Source organism: Ranitomeya imitator, chromosome 5 (genome assembly GCF_032444005.1).
Source record: "Ranitomeya imitator isolate aRanImi1 chromosome 5, aRanImi1.pri, whole genome shotgun sequence".
Lineage (NCBI taxonomy): Eukaryota > Metazoa > Chordata > Amphibia > Anura > Dendrobatidae > Ranitomeya > Ranitomeya imitator.
Genome location: NC_091286.1, coordinates 81,159,477 through 81,181,608, shown reverse-complemented (window position 1 = coordinate 81,181,608; position 22,132 = coordinate 81,159,477). Strand labels below are relative to the sequence as shown.

Sequence of the window (22,132 nt, the reverse complement as noted above, 5' to 3'; positions counted from 1 at the left end):
ACAAACCCATATATCATTCTGCTGAGCTTCTCATTCTATATATTATACTGCTGAGCTTCTCTATACCATGCTATCCACAGGTCAGACTCTACGTACAATGTGACAGGTTGCTTTTAAGGGGTCAGACTTATTGCTAAGGGTACTTGGTTTGAAAAAAATTGAGAAACACTGATGTAAATGTAGGGTGACACAGTCATACCAAGTACTTGTAACGTGGCGCGGGGCGGAAGCCATGGGTGAGGTACTCATCTCTTATGTCCCGGCATGTTACATGAAGGTGGGAGTCCTGGCTAGGTGTGTGAACTTGTGCTGTGGGCAGTAACTTGAACTTGAAGGCAAAAGCTCTAATGGGGCCCCCAATTATTGTAAGTCTTTAATAGCATTGGTATTTTTATATAGGCCAAAGGGACTATTGGGGCCCCCTAGGCTCCAGGGCTTGGGTGTGATTGCAACCCTCGCACCTACTGTAGTTACCAATGTTGATTGTTGACCAGGACCAGATGTTTGACAGCTCAATGAGGGAGACCACCAGTTCAAAATATCCTTTTACTGAACACTAATTTGGGAGAGGTTATATACATCAGAAAGCGGATACATATTTTCTCAAACGTTTCCTTCATAATGCGTAATATTTTCCTCATACAAATTCTCTGTTCTCTGTCTTCACTATTCCTCACTACTTTGCTCGACACTGCAGTTCAGCCAGGAAGAGTTTTTTTTACTCAACCTGCTGTTACGTACCTTCTTTCCCCTCTGGGGAACTATGATGCCAGTATGGCCGGTACTTCAACACCATAACGCGTTTCCCAGGTCATATTACACATCAACAATACACATAAATGCGTCCCAGGGGAAACATGGGCAGCATTTCCATCTCCTTGCATACTCAATATGTATTTTAAATTGGTTGTCCAACAGTTGTTCCCTCTTTTACATCAGCTATCGTAATCACTTGCCATCCAATCTTGTGACTGCTGCCAGAATTTAGTGAAGACAGGAGCATTGGCCTGGAGTGGAGGGGGGGATTAAATGGGTAAAGATTAGCTTTTTTATTTTAAGAATTCCATGAGTCTAAACAATAGATTTACTGGACATTCCCTTTAAATACACAATTGTCCAAAAGTTATTAAAATATGCCATATTAGGTTCAGATCAATTATCCAGAGAACCAGTTTAATTTAAATAATTTAACTTTGGTCCTGGGTTCAAATCCCACAAAGGACAACATCTGCAAGGAGTTTGTGTGTTCTCCTCCTTTTTTCCAGAGTTTCCTCCAGGTTCCTCCTTTTCCTCTCACACTCCAAAGATATACTAATTTAGATTGTGCTCCTCAATGTGGATAATGATGCTGATGCCTGTAGAGCGCTGCAAATTAATGATGCTATATAAGTGAGTAAAATAAATAAAACTTACAATGGTGTTCTAAAGTTTGAAAGTTTTTTCCGGGATAGGGGATAACTTTCCAATCACTGGAGGTCCGACTACCGTGACCTACCGCAATCCTGAGAACCGAGACTCTGAAGAGCCCCAGCTTAATGGAGCGGTGGTCGATCATACGCACTACCCATCCATTAATTGTTAATCGAAGGGCAAGAGTGCTGGGCATGGCTGATCTTCGGCGTTCCCATTAAAACTAATGGAGGGGTAGTGCGTATGATCGACGACTGCTCCATTCCGCTGGGGCTCTTCAGAGGTTCTCGGGATCACTGGGGGCAACGGGAGTCGGACCCTTAGCAGTCGGAAAGTTATTCCCTATCCTGTGGATAATGTTCAAAGTTGAGAACACCATTTTAAGCAACTAACTAAATTTAATCCAAATGTTGTTAATGTGCTTTATGACAGTGTTAAAAACTTGTTGGGAACAATCTTTTCCCAGGTTCTTTCCTGCGATGTGTGAGATTATTACTGGTTCTTCAAACAACAAGTTCCATTGCTGAGATAATGTTTCGCTTTTCCCGACGCTGATTATACAGCACACCTTCTTCACACTTTCATCGTTTTTCTGTGGAGCTGTGAGAATTCCCCTTGCATAGATCCCTAGTTCACCTTGCTGTGACTGCACACGCAGACCTCAATCAGTCACTTTCTATCTATGAATAGTAATCATCTCATTTCTGGAAAAAACAGTGGCAGTCAATTATTCTCCACTTTGCTCAGATTTTATTGCCAGTGTGAAAATAACAAATTACAAGTTACTACTATTTTTTCCTTACGATTGTAAAAGTATTTCTGAAACAAAAATATATACAAATTCAATAAGCAGAGATGAGTGAATTGAATCACAGGACCTTTGATTAGCGGTCACGTCAGTACTCCAGGCTGCCAGGCAGGAGCTTTGCAAACCGCTTCCTACCTGCCGGACTCCACAGCACCTTGATTTGTTTGTAAGCTTGGCATGGCATAATTTTGGACATGTGCTTGACATCACGTCGGGGTTACTGATCAGAAATGGCGCTGAGGATACAAGCAGGTATAAGGTGATTCGCAGGGCTCACCTCCGGTGGCCACAGACCACTAACGTGAAGAGGTGATTCGCAGGTCTCACCTCTGATGGCCACAGACTACTAAAGTGATAAGGTGATTCGCAGGGCTCACCTCCGGTGGCCACAGACCACTAATGTGAAGAGGTGATTCACAGGTCTTACCTTCGGTGGCCATAGACTACTAACGTGAAGAGGTGATTCGCAGGGCTCACCTCTGGTGGCCACAGACCACTAACATGAAGAGGTGATTCACAGGTCTCACCTTTGGTAGCCATAGACTACTAACGTGATATAGGTGATTCGCAGGTCTCACCTCCGGTGGCCACAGACTACTAAAGTGATAAGGTGATTCACAGGTCTCACCTCCGTTAGCCACAGACTACTACAGGGATAAGGTGATTCGCAGCTCTCACCTCCGGTGGCCACAGACCACTAATGTGAAGAGGTGATTCACAGGTCTCACCTTCGGTGGCCATAGACTACTAACGTGAAGAGGTGATTTGCAGGGCTCACCTCTGGTGGCCACAGACCACTAACGTGAAGAGGTGATTCACAGGTCTCACCTTTGTTAGCCATAGACTACTAACGTGATATAGGTGATTTGCAGGTCTCACCTACGGTGGCCACAGACCACTAACGTGAGAGAGGTGATTCGCAGGGCTTACCTCTAGTGGCCACAGACCTCTGCTGTGGCCACTACATCAGGGCCTTGCAAATCAGTTCACTCATCCGTATAAGTCTACATCTACACTATGCCAATCAGCGGTGTACACTGATGGTAAACAGCTCTCGTGCTGTGGTGTCTGGTTCCCCCCCTTCACCAGGCCTCACCGTCACCTGCATATACTGTACATACACAGTTACATGCATATTCACAATAGGCACATATATAAAATACACAGATGCTAATATACTACATTCGCATATAAACATTACACACACATATGCATAACAAAATCATGCACATGTGCATATATAAAATATGCACATACACCTAACACATGAAAATACACAATGACTTTCTCTTTTCTTTTAATTAATTCATAGTTGAAGCAGCCAGAACTTTTTTTGTTTGTTTTTAAGTAAGCCTCACTATATGAGGTCTAGGTGACACAAGCTGTACTTTTTTTTAAATGCCATTTTGCCATACACATAAGTAGGTGTTACATTTGTGTTAACTATTTTTATAGATTTATTGGAGAAAAAATAAACAATCATACAATTTTGTTCACAAATCACAGGTCAATGTAAATATTCTGTTCACTGTCTTATACGGGTTGTTGCAATAACAAGGATATGAAATGTGTTGTTATTTACTGGTTTGTGACTTCTTTTTTTTTAAAGTGTAATGAAATATATGGTTACTGTAAGGCTGTGTGCACACGATGCAGATTTGGTGCAGAAAAATCTGGTGCAGTTCGGCACTAAATCTGCATCTCCTGGCAGAATCTGCAGGTGCGTTTTTTATGCGTTTTTGATGCTTTTTTTGCGCACAAATCTGCACAAAAATGCATCAAAAACGCACCAAAAACGCACCTGCAGATTTCTATTATGGAGGGGTGCAGAAACGCTGCAGAACTGCACAAAAGAAGTGACATGCACTTCTTTGAAATCTGCAGCGTTTCTGAGCAGATTTTTCTGCACCATGTGCACAGCTTTTTTTTTCACATTGATTTACATTGTACTGTAATCACAGTGCAGTTCTGCAGCGTTTCTGCTGCAGAAAAATCTGCTGCAGTTCTGCACTAAATCTGCATCGTGTGCACATACCCTTATTGTTTTTTTATATGAAGATGTACTGGTATATAGAAACATACCAATACAACCTGTCTATAAAGAAGATTAGCATTTAGATCTTTAGGTCACAGTTTCAGTATTTGGTCAGTATTTTACATCAGTATTTCTAAGCCAAAATCAGGAATGGAATAGTAAGAAGAAAGTATCATAAGTATACAAATACATATACAAAGTATACGGTAAGTATACAAAATTCTAACCAAATACTAACCAAATACTGATAGTGTGATTGTGATGTGGCCTTAGGCCGGGGTCACACTAGACCGTAATACGGACGAGTGCAATGCGATAAAAAATCGCATAGCACTCGTCCCAATGTTAATCTATGGGGCAGCTCCCATCATCCGATATTTTCTCGGCCGTATTCAGGATCCGAGTGAAATCGCAGCATGCTGCGATTGTCAGCGTTTCGCGGCCGAGAATCGCCAATGAAAGTCTATGGAAGCCCCAAAAATACGGATCACACACGGACCAGCAGTGTGACTTGCGAGGAATACGCAGCGCTGTTAGAGAGAAAAGCCGGCAATTCAGTGCGGTGTACAGTAAAATCACACTGACAGCTTAGAATAGAATAGGTCGAATAAATGTGTACACATAGAATAGGTATATATATATATATATATATATATATATATATATGTCAGTGAGACACATATATATATATATTAATATTTCATCCAGCGCGATATAGCAGAAAGCCGGTAATTTAATTGCCGGCTTCTGCTTTCTCCTTCCTAAAACCCGACATGATTTGAGACCTGGTTTACATACAGTAAACCATGTCTTCTCCCCATTTTTTTTGCATATTCCACACTACTAATGTCAGTAGTGTGTCTATGCAAAATTTGGCCGTTCTAGCTATTAAATTAAGGGGTTAAATGGCGGAAAAAATTGGCGTGGGCTCCCGCACAATTTTCTCCGCAAGAGTAGTAAAGCCACTGACTGAGGGCAGATATTAATAGCCTGGAGAGGGTCCATGGTTATTGGCCCCTCCTGGCTAAAAACACCTGCCCCCAGCCACCCCAGAAAAGGCACATCTGGAAGATGCGCCTATTCTGGCACTTGGCCACTCTCTTCCCATTCCCGTGTAGCGGTGGGATATGGGGTAATGAAGGGTTAATGCCACCTTGCTATTGTAAGGTGACATTAAGCCTAATTAATAATGGAGAGGCGTCAATTATGGCACCTATCCATTATTAATCCAATTGAATGAAAGGGTTAAATAAAAGACAAACACAATATTTAAAATTATTTTAATGAAATAAAAACAATGGTTGTTGGAGTATTTTATTCTACGCCCAATCCAGTCACTGAAGACCCTCGTTCTGTAAGTAAAAAAACATAATAAACCAACAACATACTTACCCTCCGCAGATCTGTAACGTCCAACGATGTAAATCCTTCTGAAGGGGTTAAAATATTTTGCAGCCAGGAGCTTTGCTAATGCAATGCTGCTCCTTGCTGCAAAACCCCGGAGAATGAGGCTAAATATAGATCAATGATCTATATTTAGCTTCATTTGCGGTGAGGCGCCCTCTGCTGGCTGTTCGTGGGAACTTACCTAGAAAGCTCCCAGGCTTTCTAGGTAAGTTCCCACGATCTATGAACAGCCAGCAGAGGGCGCCTCACCGCAAATGAAGCTAAATATAGATCATTGATCTATATTTAGCCTCATTCTCCGGGGTTTTGCAGCAAGGAGCAGCATTGCATTAGCAAAGCTCCTGGCTGCAAAATATTTTAACCCCTTCAGAAGGATTTACATCGTTGGACGTTACAGATCTGCGGAGGGTAAGTATATTGTTGGTTTATTATGTTTTTTTACTTACAGAAAGCTCCCAGGCTTTCTAGGTAAGTTCCCACGATCTATGAACAGCCAGCAGAGGGCGCCTCACCGCAAATGAAGCTAAATATAGATCATTGATCTATATTTAGCCTCATTCTCCGGGGTTTTGCAGCAAGGAGCAGCATTGCAGAGCTTTTGCAGGTTTTGCATTGCAGGTTTTGCAGCAAGGAGCAGCTTTGCAGAGCAAAGCTCCTGGCTGCAAAATATTTTAACCCCTTCAGAAGGATTTACATCGTTGGACGTTACAGATCTGCGGAGGGTAAGTATATTGTTGGTTTATTATGTTTTTTTACTTACAGAATGAGGGTCTTCAGTGACTGGATTCGGCGTAGAATAAAATACTCCAACAACCATTGTTTTTATTTCATTAAAATAATTTTAAATATTGTGTTTGTCTTTTATTTAACCCTTTCATTCAATTGGATTAATAATGGATAGGTGTCATAATTGACGCCTCTCCATTATTAATTAGGCTTAATGTCACCTTACAATAGCAAGGTGGCATTAACCCTTCATTACCCCATATCCCACCGCTACACGGGAATGGGAAGAGAGTGGCCAAGTGCCAGAATAGGCGCATCTTCCAGATGTGCCTTTTCTGGGGTGGCTGGGGGCAGATGTTTTTAGCCAGGGGGGGGGGCAATAACCGTGGACCCTCTCCAGGCTATTAATATCTGCCCTCAGTCACTGGCTTTACTACTCTGGCGGAGAAAATTGTGCGGGAGCCCACGCCAATTTTTTCCGCCATTTAACCCCTTAATTTAATAGCTAGAACGGCCAAATTTTGCATAGACACACTACTGACATTAGTAGTGTGGAATATGCAAAAAAAATGGGGAGAAGACATGGTTTACTGTATGTAAACCAGGTCTCAAATCATGTCGGGTTTTAAGAAGGAGAAAGCAGAAGCCGGCAATTGAATTACCGGCTTTCTGCTATATCGCGCTGGATGAAATATTAATATATATACATATATGTGTCTACTGACATATATATATATATATATATATAGACAGTATATATGTTTGTTTTTTTTGACACATGGATCCCTTGTATTGGCGTATGTTGGTTTTGCAAGCCTGCGATAAAAACACGCAGTACGGATGCCATACGGATGTCACACGGATCATTTGATGCGAGAAAATCGCAACCTCGCACTGCACTCGGATCACTGTTTTCTAAAAATGTTTGCGATTCTCCTCCGTTAAAAACGGACCGTTTTTTTATACGTTGTGTGTGTCCCCGGCCTTAGGCAGAGAAAATCCTCCTATGCTTTGCATTGAAACCAGTGTCTCGCTGTTAAAGTTTCTGCCTACAATTCTACAAGTTGTGAGTTTTAATCCTGGAAAAGACCAAGCTTTAAGAAAAGCAAATAATAAAAGAAAACCTGTCTCTGTTCTTTCATTGCCTTTGTTTCCTTGAGTACTCCATTTTTCTTTTTCTTTTTTTTTTTTTTCTTTTTTATCCTTTTTGTTTAATGATAATTTTCACAGTCTTTACCAAAAGGGAGTTGCTCTCATGGCAACTTAGACATGCCCCCAGAAAATCTTGTAAGCCATGCTTGGTAAAGACAAAAAAACATGAAAGTTGGCACTAAATAAAAAGGTTCATATCTCTGAATCTGTATGGTGGACTTAAACAAGCAAAAATAAAAATGGAATAATCATGACCAGTGGAAATAAAATTTGAAACTGGTCTCTTTTGGTGACAGGCTGTCTTTAATTAGATATGAAGGCAACTACTAAGCAAAGACGGATGCCAGACTGCCCTTTCCCAATGTCCTGTGTTGGAGTATGAGAATCTAGCTGGGGAGATAACGAAATTATCACTCTGCTTAGCTGTAAGCTTGGACTTAGAGGATGATGGAAAGTCACAAGCCATCAAACAAAGAAGAACTGCTTACATTTTTGCCCCAGAAGCGATGTGAAAGACGTGTGAAAAGCATGCCAAGACGCAAGAAAGCTGTGATTAGAAATCATGGTTATTCCACAAAATATTGATCTCTGAACTCTTCCTGAGTTAAAACATTAGTATTGTTGTTTCTAAATGATTATGAACTTGTTTTCTTTGCATTATTTAAGGTCTGAAAGCACTGTTTTGTTTTGTTTTAATTTTGACCATTTTTCTTTGTCAGAAAAAAAAAATGTATTGCTTGGAAATTTTCTGGGACAAATAGTTCATTTTCTGGAACGATTTCAAGGGTGCCAACACTTTGGGATATGAGTTTAAATGACTTTTATGACATGATGAATATGCACAACTTTTTATTTGATTGTAAAACTACTATTAATGTAGTAATTTATTTTCCGTTGTGTCTTATTGCCTACAGCCTTGCTTTACATCCAGACAGATCCCTTGTTGCCACAGGACAGGTTGGAAAAGACCCTTATATATGTATATGGGATTCATACACTGTTCAGACAGTCTCCATCCTTAAAGATGTGCACACGCACGGAGTAGCTGGCTTGGCGTTTGATTCAGAAGGACAGGTTTGTATTTAGTATACTGTCTCCTACATTTCACATTTCCTTAGAAAGACGGTCATTCTACAGCTTATGTTATTACCAGTTAGTAGTGTTGCACACTATATAGCAAATAGAGAAAGTAGATATCACTGTAAGCAGTGTCAGATTGGGGTGCCAACAGGGCTTAGTAGTAACATTGACTCTGGGGGTCACTGGTACGGTAGGTACCCATATATATAACATTACCCTCATTCACAAATTTAGCTATGCATCTATAAAATAGTAAACCGGGCAGTCTGATGAATGAATGATGAGATGCTGGCCTGGTTTGTACATAGTGAATGAAGTCTTTTGTGCCAACAACTGCTGATAATAGTGCAGTGGGGGATTTACTCCTCCAGAGGGGCCCACCAGGGAATTCACCTGTTCCCCTGTGGGCCAGTCCGAGCTTGTCTGTAAGTCAGAATGCATGAGGTATAGACAAAAATTAAGCCTCATTTAAATAACAGAAATTTCGTGAACTGGTCTTGGGAAGTTTTAGATCCCTGACTGCCCAGTAATTTATATTATATTGCCCCAATACCAAAAACAAAATACTTTATTCTTAACCACAAACTAATTACAGCACAAGCCAAATACAGCTGACGGGATTTATAAATCTGCCCTATAATGTAAAATCGGATATGGAATACAACATCATTGTAGTGCCATTTCACTAAAAGAGGCCCAATTAATATTGTCACTCCTTTAGCCCCCACATTACTCACTATACTAGCTGCCATATATTACCTATATATTAAATATAAATATTTATAGATATATAGTAGTATATAGCACAGCCTCGTAGTATATAACACAGCCCACGTAGTATATAACACAGCCACGTAGTATATAGCAGCCACATATATAGCACAGCCACGTAGTATATAGCACAGCCACACAGTATATAGCACAGCCACGTAGTATATAGCACCGCCCATGTAGTATATAACAGACAGCCACATAGTATATAGCAGCCACGTAGTATATAGCAGCCACGTAGTATATAGCACAGCCCACGCAGTATATAACACAGCCCACGTAGTATATAACACAGCCCATGTATATAACACAGCCCACGTAGTATATAGCAGTGTGGGCACCATATCCCTGTTAAAAAAAAAAAAAAGAATTAAAATAAAAAATAGTTATATACTCACCTTCCGGTGTCCACCGAAGCTGAGACCACTAAGTCATCTGGGTAATTTCGCAATGCATCACTGGGAACGGAAGCTGCCGGCCGCATCGCGAAGAGTGGGACAGCTTCGGTGGACGCCGGAAGGTGAGAATAGCACAATTTATTATTTTTTTAATTATTTTTAACAGTAGATCTTTTTACTATTGATGCTGCATAGGCAGCATCAATAGTAAAAAGTTTGTCACACAGGGTTAATAGCAGCATTAACAGACTGTGTTATACCGCGTTATACCGCAGTATAACGCAGTCCGCTTAACCGACTGCTAAACTGCTATGGGGGCGCTGACGAGAGTAGGGAGGGGGCACTGACTGGACGGAAGTAGGGAAGGGCGAATTCACGGCCGGACTGTGTCCAATCAGTGACGTGGGATTTCCGTTACAGACAGACAAACAGACGGAGGTACCCCTTAGACGATTATATATATATATATATATATATATATATATATATATATATATATATATACAGTATATATAAAATGCATATTACAAAATCCATATATAAATGCTTAATCACCAAGTTAATGGATAATATAAACGTCATTTCTTTGACTCATACTGTACAGTATAAAGTTTAAAACAAGCAGTATGCTCTTTGTGTATTTGGTATACGAATAGTGTATTATAGACTACTACATATGAATGACATTTGTAATTGTTTATTAGACTGATTTTCTTTTTTCTTGCTGCCTCTCTCTTTCCATAGCGCCTTGCCTCTGTGGGATTGGATGCCAAAAACACTGTTTGCATTTGGGATTGGCAGAAAGGCAAAGTTTTGGCGACCGCTACTGGACACTCAGACAGGGTATTGAAGGGCCCCATGTACTTCTGTTGCTGTATATTTGTGTTTATTTTTTGTTGTATTATTTTTTGTTCTGTTTTTAAATGTTGCAGTTATTATTAGTTGTTAGTTTTATGCTGATTTTGAGTTATTTTATGTTTCTGTCTCCAGTGAGATCCCTTACAGCTGGCTGTCCAGTCAGACAGAGGTTCTTGTGTGTGAGGTGGGATATCTGAGCTAACATAACAAAATGGTCCCCATAAATGAGAACTCAATATACAATTACAATTTGAAATGTAGCTTTGCACATAAATGGAGAAGACATGATGTTAATCCATAGTTTACAATTATCAGCATTTTGTGACACGTCCACTGGGACTCCTGTTCAGGACCTCTGCCTGTAGTTCTACTAGATTTTGTGGCAACTCATATGTAGGTTTACCTAAGGAAAAGTAGTTTGTACACCCCCACAGTGTAAGGCAATCCGCTTACAGCTGCCCACTTGGGGTGTCAAGACAGTCCACGCAGCCTGTGGATTCCCAAGCCTTTCTTTAGGAAGAGAAATCAGATTTTTATTCAGTGCATGATTTGGTCATCGCATACTGCCAAAAGCAGGATTTTGATCAGCTTTTGAATGGTATAATTTTGGAAAATAATTTTTAGGACAAAAGCACAGTGGCAATGTTTTACAAGGGTAAAAATTGGTGACTGGTGAGTTTTATTGGAAAGCCAAAATTTATCTAGTGTTTAGATGTTTAATTTTAGACTTGAAGGACCTCTTTTCAACAAAGCACTAAGGGCCATGAAATCTGGTGTAAAACTGTTTGAAATGTCATAACATCTTTGCACAACTTGTGGTTTAGCAGTAGCTGTGCCAACCTTTTGAAAAGTAGATTGAGTTTAGTGAGACTGGGCATGGTCAAGTGCAGCATGACAAATTCTCTTTACTTCACTACATTTCCATGAATGGAAGCTGAAAGATTCCCCAAATTAAAAGGTGCATGCAAGTGGACTCTTCATCAGTACTGGCATTCAAAATAATAATATTTCGACACCTAGAGGCCCCCAAACCTCAACCGATGGCCATCTAATGTGTATGGACAGCTTTAGACTCTTAATAGTTTCTCTAAAAGAACTTCTGAGTTTGGCAAAGATGAACCTACTGAGAAAATACATGAAGGAAACTTTTGTAGACATCTAATTTTGGGGAAATGGCAGTTTCCACACATTGAGTAAAGGTCTGGCAGCTCTTTAGGTATCAGACTGCAGATCCCACCACAACCACTTAACCTCACAAATGAATATTCAATGTTTATGGCGAGGCTATGTTCCTCCGTACATCTATTGAAATCGCTATGAAGTGCAATGTAATGGAAATTTACAATTCAAAACTTTGTCAAGCTAATTATGTTATACTTACTGATGTAAGAATTTAGAAAGAATTTTCTGTGTGGCAAACGGAAAGCAACGCAATTAGGCTTCTCCGAAAATAAATAGCTGGCGCTCATTGATCGTGATGCATGTGCACATCTGCTAGAAACGTGAAGAGTAGTATAAACTGCATGTGAAAAGGAGAGTTTGGAATATAGAGAATTCAATTTTGACAACGCTCTTGTCTGAATGATTCGGAAAAGGATGTTAAAAGCCGAGCACATGTAGCGATCACGCCTGCGAATGCTTCTATTTACCCAAATTGCTCCTTTTAAAAGCAACAGCAATATAATAGAGGAGAGCATTCAGATCCCTGTGTCTAAACCTGCTATCTTGGAAAAGTCTACAAAATAAAGTAGCCATTATAATCATTTGTATTCGGTGATGGAGAGCGGAGAGGCTGACGCAGTGTTCTGATGGCCATTATGGCAAGTCTTCTCCCTCCACTACCAGAATATAAGGGGCTATAGTGGATGCTATTGTTATTGTATGCTCATTATACCTCTGGAGTAGATGGCTATACCCCCTAGTGATTTCTCAGAGTTGAAATTTTTTGTTTGTGCCCCCTTTTGGAAACGAGCAAGCATTGTACATTTATACAACAAAGTGGATATAGGATAACTAGTATCAGTATACTATGCTACTTATTATTCCCTTTATAAATGGATGGGTCACGGTTGCTCTTTTCTTTTGAGACAGAAACTGAACATTTTTGGAAAAGAATTAGAACATTCTTAGAGATTAGACACACTCAGAATATTTTCTCTGAATTGCGGCAGACTTGCTGCTCAATTTTTTTGCCACACATCATTCAGGAGCCTGTTTGTCCAAATTCTTGTTTGACTTATTTGACTTCTGCCTCAGCTCCCTTTGAATCGTCTGTCAATTAAGCAGGCCATAGACATTTTTCAGCTGGCAGATAAACGATAGCTATCTCTCCTGACTCCCCCATACACACATACACCTTGTTGAGCGTTCCTATGTTGAGTACGAGAGCCGCTGCCAGAATCATCTGGTAATGACTTGTCTTCATGACAAAATGATCAGGTGGCTGAATTGTAACCGTCAGATCCTTATGTCCCTCAACATAATCTGACGGGTAACAGTCAGGAAGCCGTCATTCGGCTAATCCTACTGAAATTGAGCGGTTAATCCAACTGTTATCTAATGTGTATGAGCATTAGTATGAGTGTACTATGGTTATGTGCAAATTATCCATTATTGACAAAAGGTTCTCATATATACAAAATTATAAAATGGGCTGAAAATATGGATAATATTGGATGGCTGATTGTACACCAAATCTAAAAGACTTGAAAAATTCTGTTTTTGACCCTATACTTCTTTAGCATCATATATGTATTATCATAGAATGGTAGAGTTGGAAGGGGTCTCCAGGGTCATTGTGTCCAACCCCCTGCTCAATGCAGGGTTCACTAAACCATCCCAGACAGATGTCTGTCCAGCCTCTGTTTGAAGATTTCCATTGAAGGAGAACTCTGGACTGCCTGCATGTACACACAAGATGCTAGCACCCTAAAATCTTAGGCCCCAATTTATTACATCTGGTGATGTCCACTCGCCAGACGTACGCCTCTTAATGAATCAGGAGCATCTGATTGCAAAATGCCGCATCATCAAAGCCGTCCACATCTCCACAAACTTTACTCTAGTCAGGGACTGGAGTAATATTTATGGCATAAGTAATGACACAGCTCATCATAAATTAGATGAGCTTTAGCATCGGCATCCCGTCTTGCCCCTGCTCCAGCCATTTTGACCAAAAATTCAAATTTCTTCTGCAAACATTCTAGGGTAATTACTTTGATGAATTGAGGCCTTAGCCTTTTAGCCCCTCTATTCTTATGCTTTGTGATAGAGCCTCATGTGCTAGGATATCTTTGTGATCTTGTCTCCTTACATTTCCTATGTTCCATATAATTTTACTTCTGCCTCTTCTTTTAGCCAGATTCATTTTAATACCCCAGTTGCTCAGGTATATACACACAAGTACACTTAGACTAGTTCAGTTTATTTTAAGGTTTTTAATTTTTCCTTTGTTTTGTAGTTTTTTCCTGTGATTTATGATTATACACCGGTACACCAATAATAATACTGATATCTCTTGCCTGCAGTTGATCTTGGTTTTGCTTTATGATCTATGCAATGTTCCTTTTGGCTTCGTACTTGATCATTGTAAGACCAGGTTTGCATGTGGGGTACAGGGTAATAGAGCTCTATGGTGAAGCTAATAATGCATTTGGCTAGTGGATTACATGGGAAGTAATATTTTGTTTACTTTCAGATCTTTGATATTTCATGGGATCCATATCAGCAAAACAGATTGGTCAGTTGTGGGGTCAAACATATCAAGGTGAGTTATTATATCATTTTTTATAGCATGTTTTTGCAGTTTTATTATTTTAAAGCCCATTCCCAACATGTCAGGTTATCACCCCTTCCTAGGTTAGGTGATAATTTGCTGATACATTGGGGTCCTGGCAGATGGATCCCCCACCAATCCCAAGATTGGGGCGTTGAATTGTCCCAACGGAACAGACCATTGGCTGCGCCTGCTGAGAGAAGTTGACCTCTCTACTCAAGTATCTCCCAGACAATAAATGGAGCAGAGGATTATCAAAGCTTTCTTCCCGTGATCAAAGGGGAGGTCCTGGCAATCCGGCCTCTACCGACCATTAAGTTGTCACCTGTGTAACAAATGAGAAATGTCACTTGCTTTGATAAAATTGGCAGTGAGTCTACATAAATATTTTTCGGTATTACCTTAGTTAATTTCTCAGGCACAGTAAATGTATGTGTAATATAGATCATAGACAGCATGAAAGTAATACAGTGATATTGTTATAATAGGTTTTTTGTATGGAATACCTTTTTTCTTGATTTAGGATGTTTACTCACATTGGATCTACTATACTGTCTTTTTAGTTCTGGACGTTATGTGGAAATGCCCTTACAGCAAAAAGAGGGATTTTTGGGAAAACTGGAGATTTACAGACCATCCTGTGCTTATCGTGTGCAAGAGATGATGTCACTTACTCAGGGGCATTAAATGGAGATATCTATGTATGGAAGGGTCTGACACTGGTCCGTACCATTCAAGGAGCTCACAGCGTAAGTGTTGATGGATTGTGGCGGTAGATGCACCACACTATGTCCTGCAAAATAAATGTGAAGGCACTTTGTAAGGTTTTATTCTGTGCCTCAATACTTTCCTTTCCTGTTATTCTCTTTACATCGAAGGCTGGAATATTTAGTATGTACGCCTGTGAAGAAGGCTTCTCTACTGGTGGAAGAGACGGATGCATTCGCCTATGGGACAATGACTTCAAACCAATTACTAAAATCGATCTACGTGAAAGTGATCAAGGTTATAAAGGTAGGTGATCTGTATCACAGTCTGTCACCAGATTCTAATAACTGCAACCACTTTCTTGTGTCACTTACCCTAAAAGAGCATTTTGGCCAAGAACATTTATGGCCTTTCCGAATAATATGCCATAATTGTAGAGTATAGGTTGGAGTTATTGTTTCCCAACAGCCAGAGTTCTGCAGGGTGCTGATCCCTACTGGGATAATTGGAGACCATTTTACCAACACACCTGAGGTCGGATGAGAAGGGTGCCTGTGCAATTTATTGACTCTTTCTAAGTAATTGTGTTGTTCACTATTTTTAAAAAAGATGTATAGAATTATTTAAAAAAAATATACTTGCCTACTAATCGCCAGTGCTTCTCTCGTGACCGTGCCTAGGTCACCCCGTCGGTCTTTTAACTTCCTCTCTCTGTGATTCAGTAATTATCTGCAGAGGTCTCTGTACATCCTGTTCTAGTTGTACAAACATGTGACTTCTGGAGCCAATCGCTGGCTGAGTAGTATTGCCTTGGTCACTGCTATGGCCAGTGATTGGCTGAGGTTGTCACATGTCCATCTCCTCCCAAAAAGGAAGCTTAGGAGCTGACAGGGAACTTGGGCAGTGCCAGAAGAGCAGCTTAGGATTTTTTATTTCTACTACATACATGGGCCTGGGTTAGAAAATTAAGGTGTGCATGACCTTAGTAAGGCAATAAAATCAATGATAAAAGGTGGAAAGCATAAAATAAAAAAAGACATCACATAAAGTTATTTTAAGACACATCCCTTGCCTATACCCAATGAGAAATGTATCTTTAATAACCTGTGTGACTATTGGTAGGTGCTAGTGATGGCCCAATTTGGATAATATTTAGTGGTGTTTTTTGGCCAGATAGACATTATTCCAGAACAGTGTGCTCGCTGACAGCCTGTGTCCCATATGATCACCTTTTCATCATTAATGCTGCAGGCTCAGGAGATATCTGTATGTGATCCCCTGGTCTATCAGTGACCTGAGAGAGTAGTTATTTATATAGAGAATATTGATCCTCTCGTATTAGAAATACAATGACTGAACCATTCAGTATAAACAATATTTAGTACATTTTTCGTCAGACTGGTAACTTAGGCTTTGATGCTTAACTTGTATCCGTGATAAAAGCTGTACAGACCTGAAAGGGTTGTTGTTTGCTGCTTAGACAAGCCCTTCTTAATTGCCTGATTCCCCCGAGCCAAAGAACGAAAGCTTATACTCACCTGCTGCCCCTCTCCAGCGGTGTCGGAGCCGGATCTCCAGGCGCTTGCATGGCATTGTTATTAGAGAATATGGTAACATATCCAGCTCAATCCACAATTCAAATGTAACTTCTTTGGTTAGATATGAATAAAATCCACATTTGGTGGTGCGGTATAATGATTCACCAACGCGTTTCGAACATGAAGCGGTCTTACTCCTGATGATGTGATATGTGTTGATGAATTATTATACTGCACCATCAAATAAGGATTTTAATTATATCTAAATAAAGAAGTTGAATTTTAATTGAGAATAGAGATGAACCACTTACAATTTTCACCAGTTTCTATTATTATTAAACAGCAAAACGTGAAGTATTGGACTCTCCTGTAACAACTGAAGAAAGTGGATGAGCTGATGGTTTTTATTAATACCTTCTTGTGACATTGTTATGTCATGTGAGCACTGCAGCCAATCAGCGGTCGATGAGAGCACATGTCCATTTTGATTAATTTATAAGGGCTGGAGCTGGGGATGAGTATATGCTTTTCTAATTTTACCAGGGGAAATCAGGCATTTATGAAGAGGTTGACCAAGTAGTGTAGAACCCCTTTAAACACCTGAAGGTATATCAATAGGATATGTTATTATTTTATGATAAGTTGGGGTTTGACCTGTAGGATCTTTAGGATCTTCACCAACCCTGGCTAAAAAGGGTCCACAAGTCTGATTTAGCTCTTTGGAACTCTCACGATCTTGAGAACGAAGGGGTCAGAGGTCGGACGCCGAGCATCAGGATTGAAGTATTGAGTTTTTTTCTAATCAAAACTTATCATGTAAGTGTAAGATCACTGGGGTTCACATTGTTGAGTTCCCCACCGGTCATGAGAATGGGGGTTTCACGTACCCCTTTTTAATGCTAGTTGCCGCTCAGTTCAATGTCTATGGAGCTGACTGAGAAAACCAAGTACAGCATTGTCTACAATATTTGACTCTGCAAAAACCCTTTATGACTAGTGTAAGCTAGATTTAAAAAAATGAAATTAGACTTAGGGCTCATGCACGTAGTGTATTTCAATATTTTTTTTTTTACACTTGGCACCACCTCCATAAAAGCATACTTCATACCGAACGGCCAGTCTATCCTACAGTTTACTGTTTACAAGCCCAGTCTTGCAATTATCATGCGCGTTACCATCTGTTATGTGATAGAGCAGGTGGCTGGTTAAAAAATAACCCACTAAAAATGATGTATCTCTTCAGTGTTTGTCTAACTGTGCTCCATTGTTAATATACAGCACTGAGGATTATACGGGTGATCGTGCTGCAGGAGAAATCCATAGCTCTGCCATGTGCATTACGTTTTGTTTAGTGTTCTCTATTATGACTTTTGACAGATTCTTTCATGCTACATACACACCGTTTCTATTATTCATTGCCCCCAATGAATAACATTAGAGTGTGTGTAAAATAAAGAAAATCAATATGTTTTTAATTTTTAGATCATGTTAGCCAGAATGCAAAAGCAAATATTAATTGAAATCTCTTCAGGACACTACTAGAGAGAAATAACATTTCTGCAAATATCAAATCCGATATATTGGCATCATATCAGTAGCAAACAAAGTTTATAACCACATACAAATAACAGTTAAATAAATAGCACTGTGCAAAGCCAGGATAATTCTACTAGAATCTAGTTTTTCCATAATGTTTTGGGATTTGGAAAGGGGAATTAGTCTGCTCTGTGTAGCGCTATGTCCGGCGCCACTTTATGGTGTCCCCTTCTCCCTCCATGCAGGGACACCAACTTACTCACAGCCCCAGTCCTGTGGTGTGGTTTCTTGGCGTGACCCTCCTGCTTCCTGATAGCGCACCTAGTACGCGCACTCCACTGTTCTTAAAGGTGCAGTGCAGCTTGTTGTTGAGAGGCATCTTGTACAAAAGACTCCTTCAACCCTAGGGAGTCACCAAGCAACGTGTAAAGTCAGTAGTGAGTAAGGGGTACTACTAGCAAGTTGTGAAGTCCCCAGGTTCCTGTACGGCCAGTGTTCTGAAACTGTATCCCTGATCCTGGTGTGGCCAGTCCTGTATTTGAAGTGCCCCTAGTCCCAGTGTGGCCAGTAGTCCCCTGGACCCCGGAGTGGCCATGCCTTAACCTCGTCCCCTGGTCCCTGAGCGGCCAGTGCCTGAACCTCTTCCCCTGATCCCGGAGCTACCTGTGCCTGAACCTCATCCTCTGTACCCAGAGCAACCTGTGCCTGAACCTCTTCTGGTCCCGGAGCGGCCTGTGTCTGAACCTCGTACTCTGGTCCTGGAGCAACCTGTGCCTTAACCTCGTCCCCTGGTCCCTGAGCGGCCAGTGCCTGAACCTCTTCCTCTGATCCCGGAGCTACCTGTGCCTGAACCTCATCCTCTGGACCCAGAGCAACCTGTGCCTGAACCACTTCTGGTCCCGGAACGGCCTGTGTCTGAACCTCGTACTCTGGTCCTGGAGAAACCTGTGCCTTAACCTCGTCCCCTGGTCCCTGAGTGGCCAGTGCCTGAACCTCTTCCCCTGATCCCGGAGCTACCTGTGCCTGAACCTCCTCCTCTGGAACCGGAGCAACCTGTGCCTGAACCTCTTCTCCTGGTCCCGGTGCTACCTGTGCCTGAACCTCCTCCTCTGGAACCGGAGCAACCTGTGCCTGAACCTCCTCCTCTGGAACCGGAGCAACCTGTGCCTGAACCTCTTCTGGTCCCGGAACGGCCTGTGTCTGAACCTCTTCCCCTGATCCCGGAGCTACCTGTGCCTGAACCTCCTCCTCTGGAACCGGAGCAACCTGTACCTGAACCTCCTCCTCTGGAACCGGAGCAACCTGTGCCTGAACCTCTTCTCCTGGTCCCGGTGCTACCTGTGCCTGAACCTCCTCCTCTGGAACCGGAGCAACCTGTGCCTGAACCTCGTTCCTGGTCTGTGAACAGCCAGTGCCTGAACATTGTTCCCTGGTCAGTGTACTGCCAAAACCCTACTTACTAGACTGAATGGAGACCTAGCCCTAATCAGTGTCAGCGTACCTGACCCCTGGGGTCAGCAGCTACAGTACCGGGTCCTGCCCAGGAGTGGTACCTGGCGGCTGCCTGCAGCTCAGTCTGTTGCCACCATCAGGAGCTCCAGTGAACACCAGGTAGCCACTTAGCTACTCCCCTTCCTGGACAGGCCCGGTCCTGTGGCACTGTGGGTCCACAAATCCACATGCGCCATGGTAGGGCATAAGTTTTCTTGGCCATGCCAGCAACACTCTGAGTCTTCTCTAAGGACAGTAAGTGATAGATTAGTGACATAGAACTGTTGCCCCTGTTGTCCCTTCCATACAGAATGAGTGGGAATTCCTAAATAAGAGAAGCGTTGTATTAAACCTTTTGACCGCGCTGACTGGGGGCTTTCTTAGGTGCCTATCCTTATTATATTGGTTTTTGAAGCCTGAGCTTTGCTTCCTCTTGGTAAGTTGATTAGCCAAGGGTAATAAGAGCTGGCAATTCAGCAAAGTGCAAGTTATGGCATCAGCCTTGTCCTGAGTAGATCAAGTGAAGTCAAAAAAGCTTAGACTAAAGGGTGGGAAGAGCAAATACATGCTTACTGGCATACAGAAGGTCTCTACTCTTATTGATTAAGTCATTAGAATTAATTAGGTTCGGCCATATATTACTACTTGTTACATATGGTAAGGCCTGATGCCGTCCTACTGACAGAGAAGGATTATTGCACTATTAAATCAGCTTGTAATTCTTTTTTTCCTTATTCTGTGTATGCAGGCCTCTCTATCAGAAGTGTGTGCTGGAAAGGAGACAGAATTCTAGCCGGGACCCAGGATAGTGAAATCTTTGAAGTGATGGTGCAAGAACGGGATAAGCCCATGTTAGTAATGCAGGGCCATTGCGAGGGGGAGCTCTGGGCCCTTGCCATGCACCCGAAGAAACCTTTAGCAGTTACGGGAAGTGACGATCGATCTGTAAGGTGTGTGGAAAACTTGATTTCTTATATCAAACATATGAACTTCTGTCAGTGATTTCAATTTGAGAGATCGGATATTCTCTTAAAGGGAATCTGTCACTAGGATTTTGCTACCCCATCTGAGGGCAGCATGCTGTAGAGACAGAGTCCCTGATTCCAGAAATGTGTCTCATACTTTACTTGCTGGGTGCTGCAGTTTTGATTAAAAACTGTTTAATGTGCTGCAGATCTGCCATTTCTGTAAATGTTGATCCTTGTACAACCCCGCCCACACCACTGATTGGCTGCTTTCTGTGTACACTGTGCAAAAGCAGAAAAGCTGCCAATCAGTGGTGGGGGTGGGGTTATACAGAGCTTATGAATATGGAGGACTACCTGGCAGCAGGTTTATTAGTCCTTTAGGGATAATTTCCTGCTGATAAAACAGTGACCTTATCAAAACTACAGCAAGCAGCCCAGTAAGTGTCGCATTACTGTAATCATGTTCTCTGGCTCTAAATTGTGCTGCTCTCAGATTAGGTGGCAAAAACTTGGTGACACATTCCCTTTAAATTACTTTGATGATAAAGGCAAAAATTTAAGAATTCAGATTTAAAATGTTTTTCAAGATCCAAAAATACCAGTTATATCGATAGAACGGCCAGTGCTGCTGCTCCCATGTTCTTCTTGTTTTTTTTGCTGCAATGCTCACAGGTTCTCCACCCACCTGATTGGCTGCAGCGGTTGTTACATAGGTAGGAAGCATCTGACCACTGCATGGCCAACAAGAGCAGTGTCATTAAAGCCATAAAATAAATAAGAGGTAAATCTAAGCTAGGTTCTTTTATTATTTTATTTCTCTTCTTAATCCTAGAACGTCCCTTTAAAATTGTAAGGCAACTTCTATCACTTCATAGATCACTGACACTTCTGGTCACATGATTTTTTATGGCATCTCTTAAGATGACCATGGAACCACCCAGCACCAAGAGCTAATAGCCCGAAATTCTGCAATGTGATTACTTCTGTGTCTGATGACGTTGCCGAAGGGAAAGCTGTAGACCACAAGGATCCATACACATTATAGATAGCTGTCAGCCAAGCAACCGTTCAGCCAACAGCTATGTCTCCCGACGCCTCCATACACGGGAACACTCGGCTCGTCTGAGCATGCCTGTCTTGTGTATGAGAAGGCCGCAGGCAGAGTCCTCTAGTAGCAAGTAATCACACCGTCAAGCAGAAGGAATGAAATTTCGGGAGGCCGGATCCTTCTCTCCCCCAACATCATATGTTGTGGTAGAGTCTTGAGACCTAGATGGTCTGTTGATCCCTCTGAAATCTATGCGTTCTGCAAAGTTTGCCTAATGTGTATGGTGGCCATTAGTCTACTGCTTTCATTACGATTTATAATGCAGCACCCCAGGTAGCCGGTTGCTGCAGTGATGTTTCCTTCCCTTTGGGGAGGGTGATGCCACGCTTGGAGGCAAGGGGGATTCTTTCTGTCAGGTAAGGC

General features: G+C 41.6%; 1 protein-coding gene across 1 annotated transcript in view; it reads left to right on the top strand.

Annotated features, from left to right (window-relative positions):
* Nucleotides 1-22,132, top strand: part of EML6 (EMAP like 6) — a 178,409-nt gene that overhangs the window by 37,953 nt on the left and 118,324 nt on the right. Inside the window, exons 2-7 of the mRNA XM_069768872.1 lie at nucleotides 8,453-8,612; nucleotides 10,532-10,630; nucleotides 14,343-14,411; nucleotides 14,984-15,169; nucleotides 15,299-15,434; nucleotides 20,442-20,643. Coding sequence (XP_069624973.1) covers nucleotides 8,453-8,612; nucleotides 10,532-10,630; nucleotides 14,343-14,411; nucleotides 14,984-15,169; nucleotides 15,299-15,434; nucleotides 20,442-20,643 — 852 coding nt within the window. The remainder of the gene's footprint in view (nucleotides 1-8,452; nucleotides 8,613-10,531; nucleotides 10,631-14,342; nucleotides 14,412-14,983; nucleotides 15,170-15,298; nucleotides 15,435-20,441; nucleotides 20,644-22,132) is intronic.